We start from the raw sequence: 14692 nt of genomic DNA on the forward strand, positions 1-14692 counted from the left end.
CTCTTTCTTCAATGCCATAAATGGCAATGCCTCCAGCTACTAGGGAAAAAGTCTCCAATGACTACAACTGCCTACACAGCTATCTTTTCCGCTTAAAAAGTGAGTTTGTCAGCCTTAAAGGCCATTAAGATTGTGAGCACTAGAGAGATGGCTTCTTGGCAGCTGCATGAGGAATTAACTCAATTTCCTAAAAATACAAATGATCACAGAAAACCCACCGTCTTCGAAACAAGATGCAAACTCATATGAAAATACTAACAAAATCCAAGCAACGAGTCTTGTAACTTTCATTGTAATGTACTCAACCCGCAATGATAAACATGCTGTGAAAATAGTGATTCAAGCTCATTTGCTGAGGATCAAATAGGACCATGAGTTTGCAGGGCTTGTCAGCAAGGAAGTGTAGCCGCCCTCAACTATAAGCGACTGTACCGCCTCTGTCAGTCTTTGTTTGCTACCTAACAGGTTACCAGCCATCTTCCGTGTCTTTGCCTGGTTTAGTTTTCAGCCATCAAGCCCTCATCCAAGCCAGATTGGCCAGCAGTAGGAAAAGCTAAGCAACACACTGTCTGGGTTGATGAAAAAAATTTTACGAGTGGGGGATATCACCAGCCATTTCACACTCCCCAACTGATCTCATCCACATTCCCAATTCCGTGTAGCATTCAAACTCCAGAGCAACCGAGCAGGCTAAAGAACTGCAGAGTAACATATGGGGCTACTCTTGAAGGTTGATGGTGCCTCCTAAAGTGATGACTAAGTTTTCTTCTATCATGGGAACTAAAAAGAACAAGTCAGATTCCTCCAGCTCTCTCAGGATGGGAGCTTGAACCATCCAGTCTAGATAAGTGTACACCTACATGCCTTGACACTGAGGTAGTCACCAGCCATTGCCAAGCACTTGAATACAGATACTTTTCATGCTATAGAGAAGTCCTGGGGAAGGAATTTTCTGGTACTGACTTGTCTACATAAGAAAGTAGGTACTTTTGATAAGTTTCTGAAAATGAAATTTGAAAATAGGCATTAAAAATAAATCTAGTTCCAAACCAGAGTTAAGTGGTAAGAATAGGAATGACAGCGAACATGTCTGATTTGCATTTTCAGTTCCTCGTGCCATTTTAGCTTCCAAAACTCCACAGGGGGACTGATGTTCCCTCTACATTTATAAGACAGTATCACAGACCAGAAACTTCTCTTCTGTTGCCCCCACCCTTAACCAGGAATCTACCTCAGTTCTCCTCGGTGCCTTATGCAAGGTATCCCTGAAAAGAAACAGGGGGAAAAAGGAATTGAGATAGCATGAATGGAACTGCTTGCATATACAAAGTGAATAAAATGCTAATTCAACCTCCTGTTACAAAAATATAAGGCATGAAATGTTCCCCAAAAAGAGAGAAGAGAAGTCAAACAAGTATATGCTGTCAAGACTCTCTGGCAATACCACAGATCTGAGGCTGGGCAGTGGATGTTTTAGTGGCCCAAAAAGTGCTTCTCTCTCCCTCTACCTTCTGTCAAAGAGGTGGAGGTAAAAGCCATCAAGTGAAGGGTTTAACAATATAGCATTCATTTCCGTGTTATTTTCTCTGCATCCAGGAGGAGTGAGTCTCAGATCTTCCAACGGATATGGAGTCCTTTATTTAAGGATAGCATGTATTTACGATGATATCTTCCCTTCCAAAGGAAGTTCTTCCACCCATCTGAGCCTCATCCAAGAAGCCAGAAAACTTCATCAGGAATAGAGAGATATACCCAATGCCACCCACCCAGCAGAGAAATTAGAGGCATTGTACGGACACAAAAGAAGCATGCCTGGATATTGCATGTCCCTCAGACAGTTGCCTTCACCTTCTAATACACTCAAAAATCAGAAGAAAATGATTTGTAGATGTGAGATGTAACCAGTTAATGCTGACCTATTGCACTATGCAGGTTCTTTCCACTTGTCAAAGCTCCCTCATAGCCTTTAAGTATAGGCCAAAGTGAGGTATGCTTCCTGGAGATTGGTGAGCAAGTTTTGCACCAAGAAATCAAGACAATCTCTTTTTAAATAGAAAAAGACAGCTAACTGCTGCTGCTACCTGGAATCTAGAAGAACTATGATGGCAATCTAGTCTGGCATGAGGTCGATTTAGTCCACTAATATAAGGAGTAGTCCCAATATCCATCAATTACTTCCTCCTGCCTGTCAGCATCACTCCTGTTTTTCCCCTCAATAGGCCAAGCAAACTAGTTCTGGGCCAAGCACTAGGAAAAACAAGACAATCCTATCACCTGGACCTGTTGGAAAAGGAAAACAAGCCAAGTTTCATCAGCATGCTAATGTTACTATGACCCTTAATGCCTCAGTCTCCCTAGTGCCCTAATGTACAGGTTGAGTAGGAGAAGCAATGGAACTCTGTTTGATCCTATAAGGAGTCTCTAGTGAATACGCAGCTCCCAAGATAGCTTTCAAAGAAAGGAAGGGTCACTGAGCAGCCACACGTAGAATCTAGGAGGTATCCACAACACCTTGCAATCCACTATCTGTGCTATGGAGAGATATTTGAACAGTCTCCAAATTTCAATACTTGGATGCTGCTGGCAGGGTATTCTCAGTGAAGGAACCTCAACTTATTTGCTTCCCTATTGTTCCCAGACAGCCCATGATTGTTGGCCTCAGAACATAAGGCTTTTGTTTGACTGAGTTTTGTTTACTTTCTGTGGAACTAGTTAATTGACTTATGTTAATGGACCATATTCAAGCCAAATATTTAGAACATTATTATTAATTATTTACACGTCACTATATTAAGGATATACTTGAACAGGAAAGGAAAAAGCAAAGTTATTTTACACTTGACCTTTGTCTGCCAGCGTCCTTGAAGTAAGCAAACAAGCTAGCACTACACCCTTCTCTTTAAGCTGCATGCACAGGTGGCCATACAGCAATCTGTTATCTATCATGTATCTCATGTGGCTAGGAGTATGTTGGCACCATCTCACGACCTGCCAGAGCCCACAGCAGTTCTTCTCTGTACCCAGGACTAAAGGGAGGAGGGGGTAAGGAGCATGTGCTCTGGAGGGAGCACAGCCAGCCTCCAGGTCCCAATCTCCCTCCTGCTGGAACCTGCAGCAGTTCCTCTTGGTGTTGTGGGAAGCCTCAAGCCAGCAGGAAGGAAAGGCAGGGTCCAAGGACCCATTCAGGTAGAATGGGGAAGCTGTACACAGTCCAGGATGCACATAGCTTGCTGTGGAGAGGCTGGTCTCTACTGCTGGCAGCAGAATCCAGGGACTGGAAGTGCTGAAGTGAGCCTCCCCATAATAGCTGCTGCAGCTCCCTGCTGGGCCAGGAGACCCTGTGCCATCACTAGGTCAGGAGTGCTCAGTTTGTGTGCTCCTGCCTACTCTGGGCTGGCAACTTCCTTTCCAGGGACTTCGGGTGGGGGGAGACGGAAGCAGGGCTGGCTGTGGGGCAGAGAGGAGAAGAACCTGAGATCCCTTCTCCCAAGGAAAACCTCAAACTAGCAGAAAGGGGGACAAGTGCTCAGTAGAGTTTGTAGCTGGCTCAGAACAACAAAAAAAGTTTAGAAGGAACACTGATACTCTATACGATAACCAGGTCTTTAGCTTTTGTTTTTTTAAAATAAAAAGATTGGTATTAGGTTGGTCTGTCATTACCTTCAATCATCTCTTAAATAAGGAATTCTTGAGACTCAGCAGTTAGTCAGAAAAAAGTTCCATATCAAGGTATGGCTAATGCATAACCAAATCTTCGTTTTAAATAATTTGGCATCTTGCCATCCTCCTGGAAAGGGGAGTTAGTCTCCACTATCAAAAGGCTTCAAGTTTTACCTCAGCTTCCACCACCTATGAGGAACAGAGTCTTCTCTCACAAGCAGCAGCTTGCAGGTCCACCAGCAAATCCAAGACTTGTATATACAAGACTGACTAAAACCCCAGCAGGGAAGACAGAAGGCTTCTCATCTCATTTTGAGACTGCTCACACAGAAACCACCAAAAGAAAAAAAAAAATCCAACTCTGTATATAAAAAGATTATGGAAGACTACTCTCTACAAAACATTCCGATGGGTTACCAGTGGAACCATGTTACCAGGCTACTCACAGACAATAGTGCTATTGGTCTGTATACAGACAAAAGGACATGCAGCAGGGAGAGACTGGGAGAATTAGAACTCATCGCAGCTATGACGAAGAAAAAAAAACAAAAAAAAAAACACACACACACACACACATATACTATGTGGCAATTGACCTCCATCTCTGACACCCTTCTTCCTTCCCAGTTCTGATCATCTGTATGCCAAGATGACCTGAATATACTACTTCCATATCTTATGTAGAAGAGAGTATGAAAAACCCATTCACCAACAAAGGACATTAAATTTTCCTTGGTAATAGGTACAGGTTAAAGCCACTGATTTCTGCAGATGTCACTCATTTTATAGAAATTCTAGTCCTTACGGCTGTGAAAATAATCTTCCAAACATGAACCAGAGGGCAAGCCAATGAAGTCTTGTCTTCCTTAGTCTGCAAGAAGATAACCCTAACATGTCTCCTACTACTCCTAGTAGAGGAAGCAGTGAGTACTAGTAGACACTTGAAGAGGCTGGGAAAGGATATTTTTGGTTTTGGTGAAGGGGTAAAATTTAGAAGACTAGAGTTATGAATTTAAAACCATGACGGGAAAAACAACCCCTTTGCATTATAAGGCAGCAACTGATGGAGAGGAACTTCAGTTTTTCCAGAAGCTATAGAAGGAATCTTACAGAAGGAGATTGGGTGTCTTCTTGTTTCAGATATGCATTAGAGACTTCTAAAGCTAGATCCCATAAGCAGGTAGGCAGTAACAGTACCTTCCCCTGCACCAAAGTCTATGGGTGCATCTACACTTGCAGGACAATGTGGATTAAAGTAGGGTGTGAATTTAAACAACAAATAGCTATTCCTGAATAACCTCATATTTAGACAAGCCCTAGAAAGGGCAGTACTTATCAGCATGGTGATCTATTTCATACCACGTTTTGGCTAGTAGGTGTATGAATATTTCAGCGCTAGGGCCACTCCACTACTAAATAATAGTAGGCCATCCATTAAGCAGTGGTAAGTGAACAAAAATGCTATGCAAATGCGAACTATGGTTGACTCCAAAACTCTTCCCTTACTTGTAACCAACACATGGATTAAACTGAACTACTTATTGCCTTTTACAATCTTTATTTATAAGCCACACTTAAAATATAGACATGTGGAATATTTTGTACCTCATCAACCCTTTAAGTCAGAGGGAGGAGGTGCGAGTAGTAATCCCGCCTCTCTATGCTTATGTCTGTTTTTACTCCTCCCCCAGCAGTCAGCATAGTGTTGCCCAATGGCTAGGGTCCATATACTGCCTCTCCCCAAATGGGGTAATGCAGCCTAGTGGCCAGAGTCCATGCAACGTGCCCCAAGGGCAGTGTGGCCCAATGTCCAGATTTCACCTAATTCCCCGTCCCTTAGTGAGATGTGCAGCCTAGCGGCCGGAGTCTACACTACCCCTCTGGAGGAAAAACAGGGGATCAGGTAACTAGGGGCTGTTGCAAGGGGCAGCAGCCCCGATAGAGGGTCCTGGGCCCATTAAACTCCACGAGGCCCTGACCCAGGGTGCTGCCAGTGGCAGAACAGTCAGTGGGAAATCCTCCTGAAACATGCTGACCTCATCATGATGGGAGATATCACTCCCCTACCTTCCCTGGGTCACTTCCTACCAGTTCTCCAGCAGCAGTAGTCCATATGGCATCAGGGTCTCCAGGTTCCCCAGTACCAGACACTCCCTGGGGTTCCGATAGCTGCAGGCCTCTGGTCCAGGTTTCTAGCTCTTCAGCCCTCGTAGATAAGGGCTGGAGCCTCTGCCGAGCGTCCTTCCTCCTCAGCAGCCAGTCCTGACTGAGCAGCTCTGCAGGCTTTCATACCTGACTTCCAGTTGGAGCATGCCCAGGAGAGCCTCAGGGACAGGGCTCCCTCTGCTAGGAGAGAAGGGTCAACTCCCTCGGTATCAGTGTGGGGCCCATCTGCCCCATCACAAGACATTTAAAAATATTAGTGTAAGTATATAATCTGTTTCTTCGATTTAATATTACACACAGGCACATTTTATTGTAGTCTTACACAGTTACAGAAGAGCCTCTTTCACACAAGACAGCAGATTTAGTCTCTAGCCTTGACATTCCACTAACTTTCCAGACTTAACTCAGTCCTCACAACTTTAGCTAGTGGTTCTTAACTTGTGGCCCAATCAGCACAGAGCTGCAGCCCATATTACATCCCCAGGGCCATAGAGGTAGGATTGGATGTGGCCCACATTGAGACATTTGTAGGCCATGTATGTGGCATACAATGGTAAATAGGTTGAGAACCACTGAGCTAGGCAGACTTCACAAAGGTGCTTTCAAACTAACCAGTTTATTTCCAGAAGCTGGAAAGGGTGACCTGTATCACATACATTTAGTATTTGCTCTCCAAGATAGGCAAGATTTCATTTGCTCTAGGTACAGAGTACTTCCACTCAACTGCTTATGTCAATTGAGCTAAGGGATGGCAACAAGTCAAAAAGAGCAACTTCATCCTTTGGACATTCTTTCAGATTGTTGGACTCTCCTTTTCACCTCTACAGGACTCCAGGCTTCACTGCTCTTTTCCCTTGATACCTTTCCCTTGATTTCATCTACTCACGTTGCTTTAAAGTACTATCTTTATACAAATGACTTTCAGCTCCTTGCCTGTCTCCTCCATCTAACCCATTCTCTGTTGGAGATCTGAAAATCTCACTAACTTAAAGTCAACATGGCTAAAACTGAAATCCTCATCTTCTCTCCAAAGTCACTATCTGAGTTGATATTGCTACCATTCTCCCAACATTCGAGGCTGTAACTGGTACCATTTGATTCTCCCCCCTCTTTTGCCACATACTTTCAGACAGTGATCAAGTCTTGACATTTTAAGATCTGATCTTTTAGACCACCCCAGCCAGGATTTTCATCCAGACTCCCATTTTGACTACTGCAGCCTCCTCCTCTCCAGTTTCCCCAATATCCACTTCACCGCTTGAGTCTACTCAAAACGCAGCTGATCATCTTACTGGCCAATCAGTCTGAACAAATAATCCACTGTGAATCCTTCCACCTGGCTGCCCTTTTTTACTGCATCACAATAAAGTTTTTTATTGTTATGTTTAAGTCCTTCCCTATAGACCTGCTCTTAAAATTTAGTGCACTGCTCCTTATCACCTCTTCAGCTGCAATACCAGGCTCAAGCACTAATTTGTCCTCTTCTTCGAGACCTCTCACTTGCCTCTACATCACCCCTCAAGCATGGAATGTTTTTCACAAACAAGTTCATTAAAGCCACTGGTAATCTACTCCTTGTAATGTCTCCTTCAGACCCTTTCTACCTTGAGGTCTATTTGAATTTGCCATTTTGCTAAGAATTAGATTACTCCGAACCATTGAGTTGTGGATCACCATATAACCATGTGCCTCTATCACTACTTCCTTTGTCATCCTCCAGTAGAAAATGTATCTGGTCTTAAAATTGGCACAAACTGAGGCATGGATCGTGTTTGTACAGCATTTGGCATAATGGAGCCACAGTCCTATTTGGGGTTTCTGGGCATTACCAAATACAATTGCTTGCATCAGCCTAGTTTGCCATTCTAGAACTCCCTTTCTCGGTCCCAAAAAAACAGAAGCCCACAAGATGTATTCTGAGGAATTTCTGCAACAATGCTCAAAGCTGTTTCTACAATTGTCCAACCTTTGTTGAATTCCACTATTTATTATAATTATATAGGTTTCATCAGTGGCCCCCTTAAATTCCAAGTGTGTAAGCGTCATACAGTGGGAGACTCTCCTGGGCAGCAGTGACTCTGAAAAAGATTTGGGTGTTGTGGTGGATAATCAGCTGAACAGGAGCTCCCAATGTAATGCTGTGGCCTCCAGGGCTAATGCAATCCTGGCATGCATAAACAGGGGAATCTTGAGAAGAAGCAGAGAAATCACTTTACCTCCATTTGGCACTGGTTCAACCACTGTTGGAATACTGAGTCCAGTTCAGGTGCCCATAATTCAAGAAAAATGTTGATAAAATGGAGATGGTATAGACAAGAGCTTGAGAATGATTAAAGGATCAAAACCCATGTATAATGACAGACTCGAGTTAAATCTATTTAGCTTAAAGAGAAGCTTTAGAGGTGACTTTATTACAGCCTAAAGTATGTAAATGGGGAACAAATATTTGATAATGAGCTCTTCAGTTTAGAAACTCTAATGTTAGCGTGCTGTAGAACTGTAAGCTGTGACTCGCACCATGGAAGCATATCTACCCTAAAGCTTTGCACTGCTCTAACCACAAGAGTAAAAATCCATACACAATGTAGACATAGCCTTAGCACTGCAGCTTTGCATTACCACAGACAAATAAAAAATGCCTGAACTCGCTTAATTTTCCCACCACTTGCTCCGCCACCACCTTAAAATGATTACATAACATAGTACCCTGGCAAGGTACTAGGTAGACGGACATTACTGGATGTGAGAGCCCTCTATTCATAGAGCACCTAAAACATAGGCAGTCTGCTATATATAATCCTGCCAGTCTAAGCTTTTTCTGTAGCTACTATGTTCATGGATACCAAGTATATGCCCCTATCTGTCCTTACCTGGAGGTGGCACTGTAGGAAGAATATTGCAGATCAGCCTCTAAACTTATTCAATCTCCATCCTAACTCCTAATACGAGCACCAAAAAGGGCGGTGGGCTTTGTGATATGATTCATGATAACTAAGAACTGAAACCACCACCACAAAATAAATTACCTAAAGAACACAGAACTGCACTGAAAACTTACTACTGAAAGTAGGCTGGGCCACGTTCAAAGCAGTGACCTAGAAATAAAATGCCATGTCACATTACCATTCCCTCCATAACCAACCCCCCCATCCACTTTCCACCTTTCTTTTTACTTCAAAACTTAGAAGTAGTCATCTCTCCTAGTTTATAGACTTTTCCTCTACTTGGTCCACTCACCTCATGTCTGTCCTCCAGCCTTTTAATCTCTCTACAAACAGGAAGTATTGCTCCACCTACCACCATTAGAAATACTTTTCCCACATGAATATTCAATTGGTTACTTGATTCTTTGAATGTCATCTATCTCATGCACCTTCTAACATACTCTAATATTAAAACAAAACAAAAAACCCACCTGTTTCCCCTTCATGCTTAATCTGAAATTTTGACTTTGTTATTCCTCACTCTAGCTATACAAACATTATCTTTAAGTACAATTATATTATTAGAATAACTACACAAGGCACTTTAATATTGCTTTATCTGCTTTAGGAACAATAAATTATATTTATATCTATTTTCTACTTTTTACTTCTGTTAGCTCTTCAGAGCCAACAATATGGAAGAGTGATCCAATTCTATTCCTGTTCACAACTGAACAGAGTCGTTTAAAACCCATGTTAAGTTCAGTTTTGGCACAGAGCAAAATTTAAATGTAAGTTAAATACAAACCCTAGAACTCACCATAGACATGAGGTGTCAATTCTATTGAGGGGGGAAATACACCGAAATTGATGAATTCCGTGTATTAGAGTATTAATTCAGAACTACATACCACTAAGGATCAAACCAAAACTCACTGACATGCCATACTCTTATTAATAAAAGATTAGAGGCAGAATAATGTCTTTATGCAGCAACTAGAAGTTTACTAGTTACTTAAGTTCTTTGTCACTTTCTCATTCACTAAGAATATGTTCATCTTTAGGACCAATGCTTTTTCTGTTCTTCCAATTCATCTTCTATTTCTCTGAATTTCTGAAACTCTTCCCATTGTATTTCCCCTCCAGGCAGGAATGCCTAATCTCTCACCCCCCCTTTCCCCAATTCCAGCTGTGGGATTCAGTCTTTTCCCCATCCTATCTGCTAAAGAAATCAGTAGTTAAATAGTTGATATTTAAACATCAGTAGGATTTACATTTCATACTCTACTGATATTAATAGGATCCGGGGGAAAACAGAGTTCAGGCTTAAAACAAAGCTTGTGGGAGTTGTGAAGGCTCAAGATAGCACTGAATCAGCTTACACCTGCTTCACGTACACCTCTACCTCAATATAACACTGTCCTCAGGAGCCAAAACAAAAATCTTACCGTGTTATAGGTGAAAGCACGTTATATCGAACTTGATTTAGTCCACCAGAGCACGCAGCCCTGCCCCAGAGAGCTGCTTTATCGTATTATATCCGAATTGGTGTTATATCAGGTGGTGTTATATCGGCATAGAGGTGTATGTGATGTTAACCTTCTAATCATGAAGGCAAGAAATTTAAGACAAATTAAAATCTCAGATTCTGTTGAATCAGAATAGGTTATGTGAACCACATAGGTCAAATGGCCTAGATATGGCTCACAGCTGGCTCTCTTGGTTATGAGAAATTGTGATGCTTTATGTCACTAACCAAGATAGTTTATTTGTATTTACATACCTAGACTAACCAGTTGCAACATGTACTAATGCTTGTCTAACCCACTAAACAAGAATCATTGTCAGTTATGATTTTTTAAACAAATAAGTATTCAGATAAAAAGGCAACACAACTTAAGTAGCACTAACACCTAGAACAAATTATGAGTTTTCTTTCCTCATGTGTTCAAGTAGACCTGGAAAATGTACCAATTCCAAGTACAGGGTTTTCACACTGATTATAGGTACGAAGAATATTTGAAGCAAGCACTAGGTGAAATACAATCAGAAGTTATTCTTCCTTTCTAATAGCAAGAATATAATACTTTTTTATAGAATTATATTTAAACAAAACTGGACTAATTTAGCATTAATATACAAATATTGCTTTAAAGAGAGACAGATATGATCTAATATTTCCAGATACAGATTAGCAAAATGTTTCTTACGGTTTAGTCAAAGTCCCCAAAACTAAAAAAAAAAAGTTCATTTTTAGGATATATTTTTTAAAAAAATGCATCAAGACATTGGAATGCAAACACACTTTTCTGCCCAAAGCTATCTACAGCTTCTAAGCAAAACCTGGCTCAACACCACATGATTAAATTCTGCCCACTTCTCTCAAAGTCAGAAGTGAAACCACACTGGATCAGAGAAAGTGAGATTGCCAAAACAAGCAGAACATTACAGAGATGTTACTGTTTTTTCAGTGATGCAGTGACCTCATTCACTAGTCTTGGTTTCATCCTAATAAATTTCTATATGTCCAAGACAGATTGTAAATCTCTAATATTTGCAATAGAAAAGCCACCAGTCTTCTTCCCCAAAACACTGTGGGAGTCACCATCAGATGTGCAGATGAGGCAGTTGCTTTCTTCTGGCAATTGGGTCCCTCAACACAAGAGCCTTAGACCCCCTTATTCAAGGAACATCTTGACTTCAGATGATCACCTTTGAGTCCACCTTTGTATTATGACCACATACATCAATACTCTAGCCCGAGATTCAGTATCCATGTCAAAATCTAACCTAATCATGACTAAAGTGATAAGCAGTGAGGGGTACCAGACCCACCTTTCACAGGCTCTAGTCTTTAATATACACACTAAACTGCTTTTCTGGAACTGATGCTAGAGGTCAAAAGGAGAGAAAATGGCTGAGGGAATAATATTATGGGAGCACAGAAGATATGCAATAATACAACCCATCCCCCTTCAGGATTTCTCATAAGCCTTATGACTTAAAGGGTTGATAATAGCAAGTACTGTTGTCAGAGATTTTAAGGACCACGTAGGCTGCCTTCTTAGCCTCGAGCATGTAATGCTTATATAAAGAGATGCTTACAGTCCAGGTGTTTTTTCTTGGGCCCCATCACTTCATGTGTGGTTGCTTTGCAGACGGCTCTGGCTACAGCTGATCCTGTAACGCTGTACTGAGCAGCTGCGATACGATCTGTCAACGTCTGACCCGACATCTTCGACTAATGTTAGTGCTGCTGCCTCTTCTGCAAGCGGGGAAACACAAGGGAGAAAGGGGATGTTCCAGGTTTAACGACTGAGCGAGGGAGACCCTGTCCTTCCAGCAGCCAGGCCCTTTCCAGCAGGGACAATCCTTTCTTCCTTCCCTCACCCCGTTGTGTAAGCGTTACCAGAGAAGCTGCCCAGGGCAAGACGGGGTATTTTAGACACTGCAGAAGAAAAGCCAGCATACACATAGCGCATCCGTCCTCTCCCCACCCCGCCTCTAACCTGCGCCCCTAGCTCGACATCATCGCGGCGAACAGCTGCTGCAGAGCGCAACCCACCTTCCTCTCCGCCGTCAGCCCCACTGAACTGGAAAAGGGGGGGAACTGCCCTCCCCCCCGGCTCCTGCCAGCCCCGCGAGCCCCAGGAGGCGCCAGGGAATGAATTAAATATCCAGGCGGAGTCGCTGCTACTGCAGCGTCCATCGCCTCCTTCCCCGCGTCTCTCTGGTGGCAGATTATCACATCATTGCGCCATGTCATACCCTCCCTGCGCCTCTCCCCAGCCCGCTCCCCCTTCACCGCTCCGGGAGGCCAGGGCAGGCCGCCCATCTGAAACAGACACCAGCCCCCCAGTCCCCGCGTCCACCCGGCCCGGCCAAGACACTCATCCCCCTTCTCTCCAATGCACCTCACGGACCCCTGCAGCTCAGGACACCCCCACGCCCAACAGGGATCTTGCGGCTGCAGCGCGCTGACCCGGCCGCGGGCAACAGCGCTGGGGCGGCAGCAGCAGACCCGTCACTGCGTCCTTCTCTGGTCTCCTCCTCCCCGCAGCGCTACCGCTACAGCGGCCGCTCCCAGGGAGGGCGCCTGCTCCTCCCGCCGCGGCGCCGAGCCCCCTCCCCTGCTGCCCGCAGGGATGGGGCGGGTCGGGACGAGGCTCCCGACCCCAGGTGCTGGGCGGCCCCGCCCGCCTGCCAGCAGCGCACCGCCGGGGAAAAGCCGGAGCTCCCGCGCCCAGGGGCCGCCGCTATTTCCAGCCTAATCCCCCGGCGCTACCACCGCCGCCGCCCGCCCCGCCGCAGGGATGGATGGATGTACCAGCCCAACGCGCCGCGCTCACCCTCCTGCTCCTCCCAGCCCCTCCTCAGGTTTGTGGCTCGGCAGAGTCAGGTGACCCGGCGCGGACAAACCGGGACGTGCGGTCCGCTAGGTGCCGTAGGGAGAGCCGCCTGCGCCGCGCTCTTAAAGGGGACACCCCGCAGCCTGCACCGCCGGCGTCCGGACAGCCCCCGCCCCCAAGGTGAGCTATCAGGCAGACACAGCCCCTCCTCCAGCCTTCAGGGCAGCTCAGCTTCAATTCCCCTCGGCTGCCTGGTTTTCTCTCCGTTTTTTCCCCTTGTTTCTTGCACCATCTTCTCTCATTTCCCTCCGCTTCCTCCTTTGCTTCTTTCATCGTCTCTCTGGCTCTCTCGCCCTTTAAATGGGGGGGGGGGAGGTATTTTTCAATTTGAGACGTTTCATTGTCAGTTTGCAAAACAATTAGTATTTGAAAATAGTGTTGAAATATATTAGAATTCCAGGCCCCTTTGAGAATGGTCAGGGCATATTTGTTTCTCTGATTCCCTCCTCCCACACAAGCGTTTTTAAACTGCCGATATTTAGACTGCCAATTTAAGCCCCTTACACCATAAGAACTGTACTGCTGTACTGGATCAGACAAATTTCTATCTAGCCAGTATCCTGTCTTCAGATAGTGGCCAGTGCCAGATGCTTCAGAGGATGTGAACAGAACAGGGCAATTTTGAACAATGTACCACCCCTTGTTCTCCAGTCCCAGCTTTTGGAAGTCAGAGGGGATTGCATGGCATTGCATCCCTGACCATCTTAAGTCCATCAATGGCTCTTAGCTATCTTCCATTAACTTTCCTAATTTTTTTTGAACTCAGTTATGCTCTTGGCCTTCACAACATCCCCTGGCACTGAGTTCCATGGTTTAACTGTGTGCTGTGTGATGAGGTACTTCCTTATGTTTGTTTTAAACCTGCTGCCTATTTTTCATCAGGTAACCCCTGGTTCTTGTGTTATGTGAACATGTACATAACACTTACCTACTCACTTTCTCCATACTATTCACAATTTTATAGACTTATATCAGCTCCACTCTGCTTCATCTCATTTCTAAAATGAACAGTTCTAGTCTTTTTAATCTCTCCTTTTATGGAAGCTGTTTCATCCCCCAATCATTTTCATGGCCCTTTGTACTTTTTCTGATTCTAATGTATCTTTTTTGAGATGAGGCAAACAGAACTGCATGCAGTATTCAAGGTGTGTCATATCTTGGATTTATACCATGATGTTATGATATTTTCTTGTTTTATTATCTATCCTTTAATGGTTCCTAACATTGTTAGCTTTTTTTTTTTGACTGCTGATGAATCCACAATGACTTCAAGATCTCTTTCTTGAGTGATAACAGCTAATTTAGACCCCATCATTTTGTATGTATAAATTGGGATTATTTTTTCTACTGTGTATTACTTTGTACTTATCAACATTGCAGTTATACTGCAGAGGATCCTCTTTTAGAGTTGCAATTAAAATGTCTTTTCAGAGCAGCTTCCTGTTATCTTTTTATCTTATATTTGGCACTAATGGATGCCATGTTATGCACAGATTTTGGAGATTAAGATTTATGAAAGCACAGGAACTGAGC

The 14692-nt window shown here is 43.9% G+C and overlaps 1 protein-coding gene across 3 annotated transcripts in view; it reads right to left on the minus strand.

Moving 5' to 3' along the window:
• Positions 1-13199, minus strand: part of SNAP91 (synaptosome associated protein 91) — a 166022-nt gene extending 152823 nt beyond the window's left edge. Inside the window, exons 1-2 of one of the 3 annotated variants that reach the window (XM_032806065.2) lie at positions 13100-13199; positions 11856-12015 (exon numbers count right to left, since the gene is read on the minus strand). In XM_032806065.2, coding sequence (XP_032661956.1) covers positions 11856-11985 — 130 coding nt within the window. In that variant the 5' untranslated portion in view covers positions 11986-12015; positions 13100-13199. Of the gene's footprint in view, positions 1-11855; positions 12016-12771; positions 12819-13077 lie in introns of those variants that run through there. The other 2 variants (XM_075063822.1, XM_075063823.1) reach the window with 2 other exon arrangements.
• Between the last annotated feature and the right edge of the window lie 1493 nt (positions 13200-14692).

This window comes from Chelonoidis abingdonii, chromosome 3 (genome assembly GCF_003597395.2).
Source record: "Chelonoidis abingdonii isolate Lonesome George chromosome 3, CheloAbing_2.0, whole genome shotgun sequence".
Classification (NCBI taxonomy): Eukaryota; Metazoa; Chordata; order Testudines; family Testudinidae; genus Chelonoidis; species Chelonoidis abingdonii.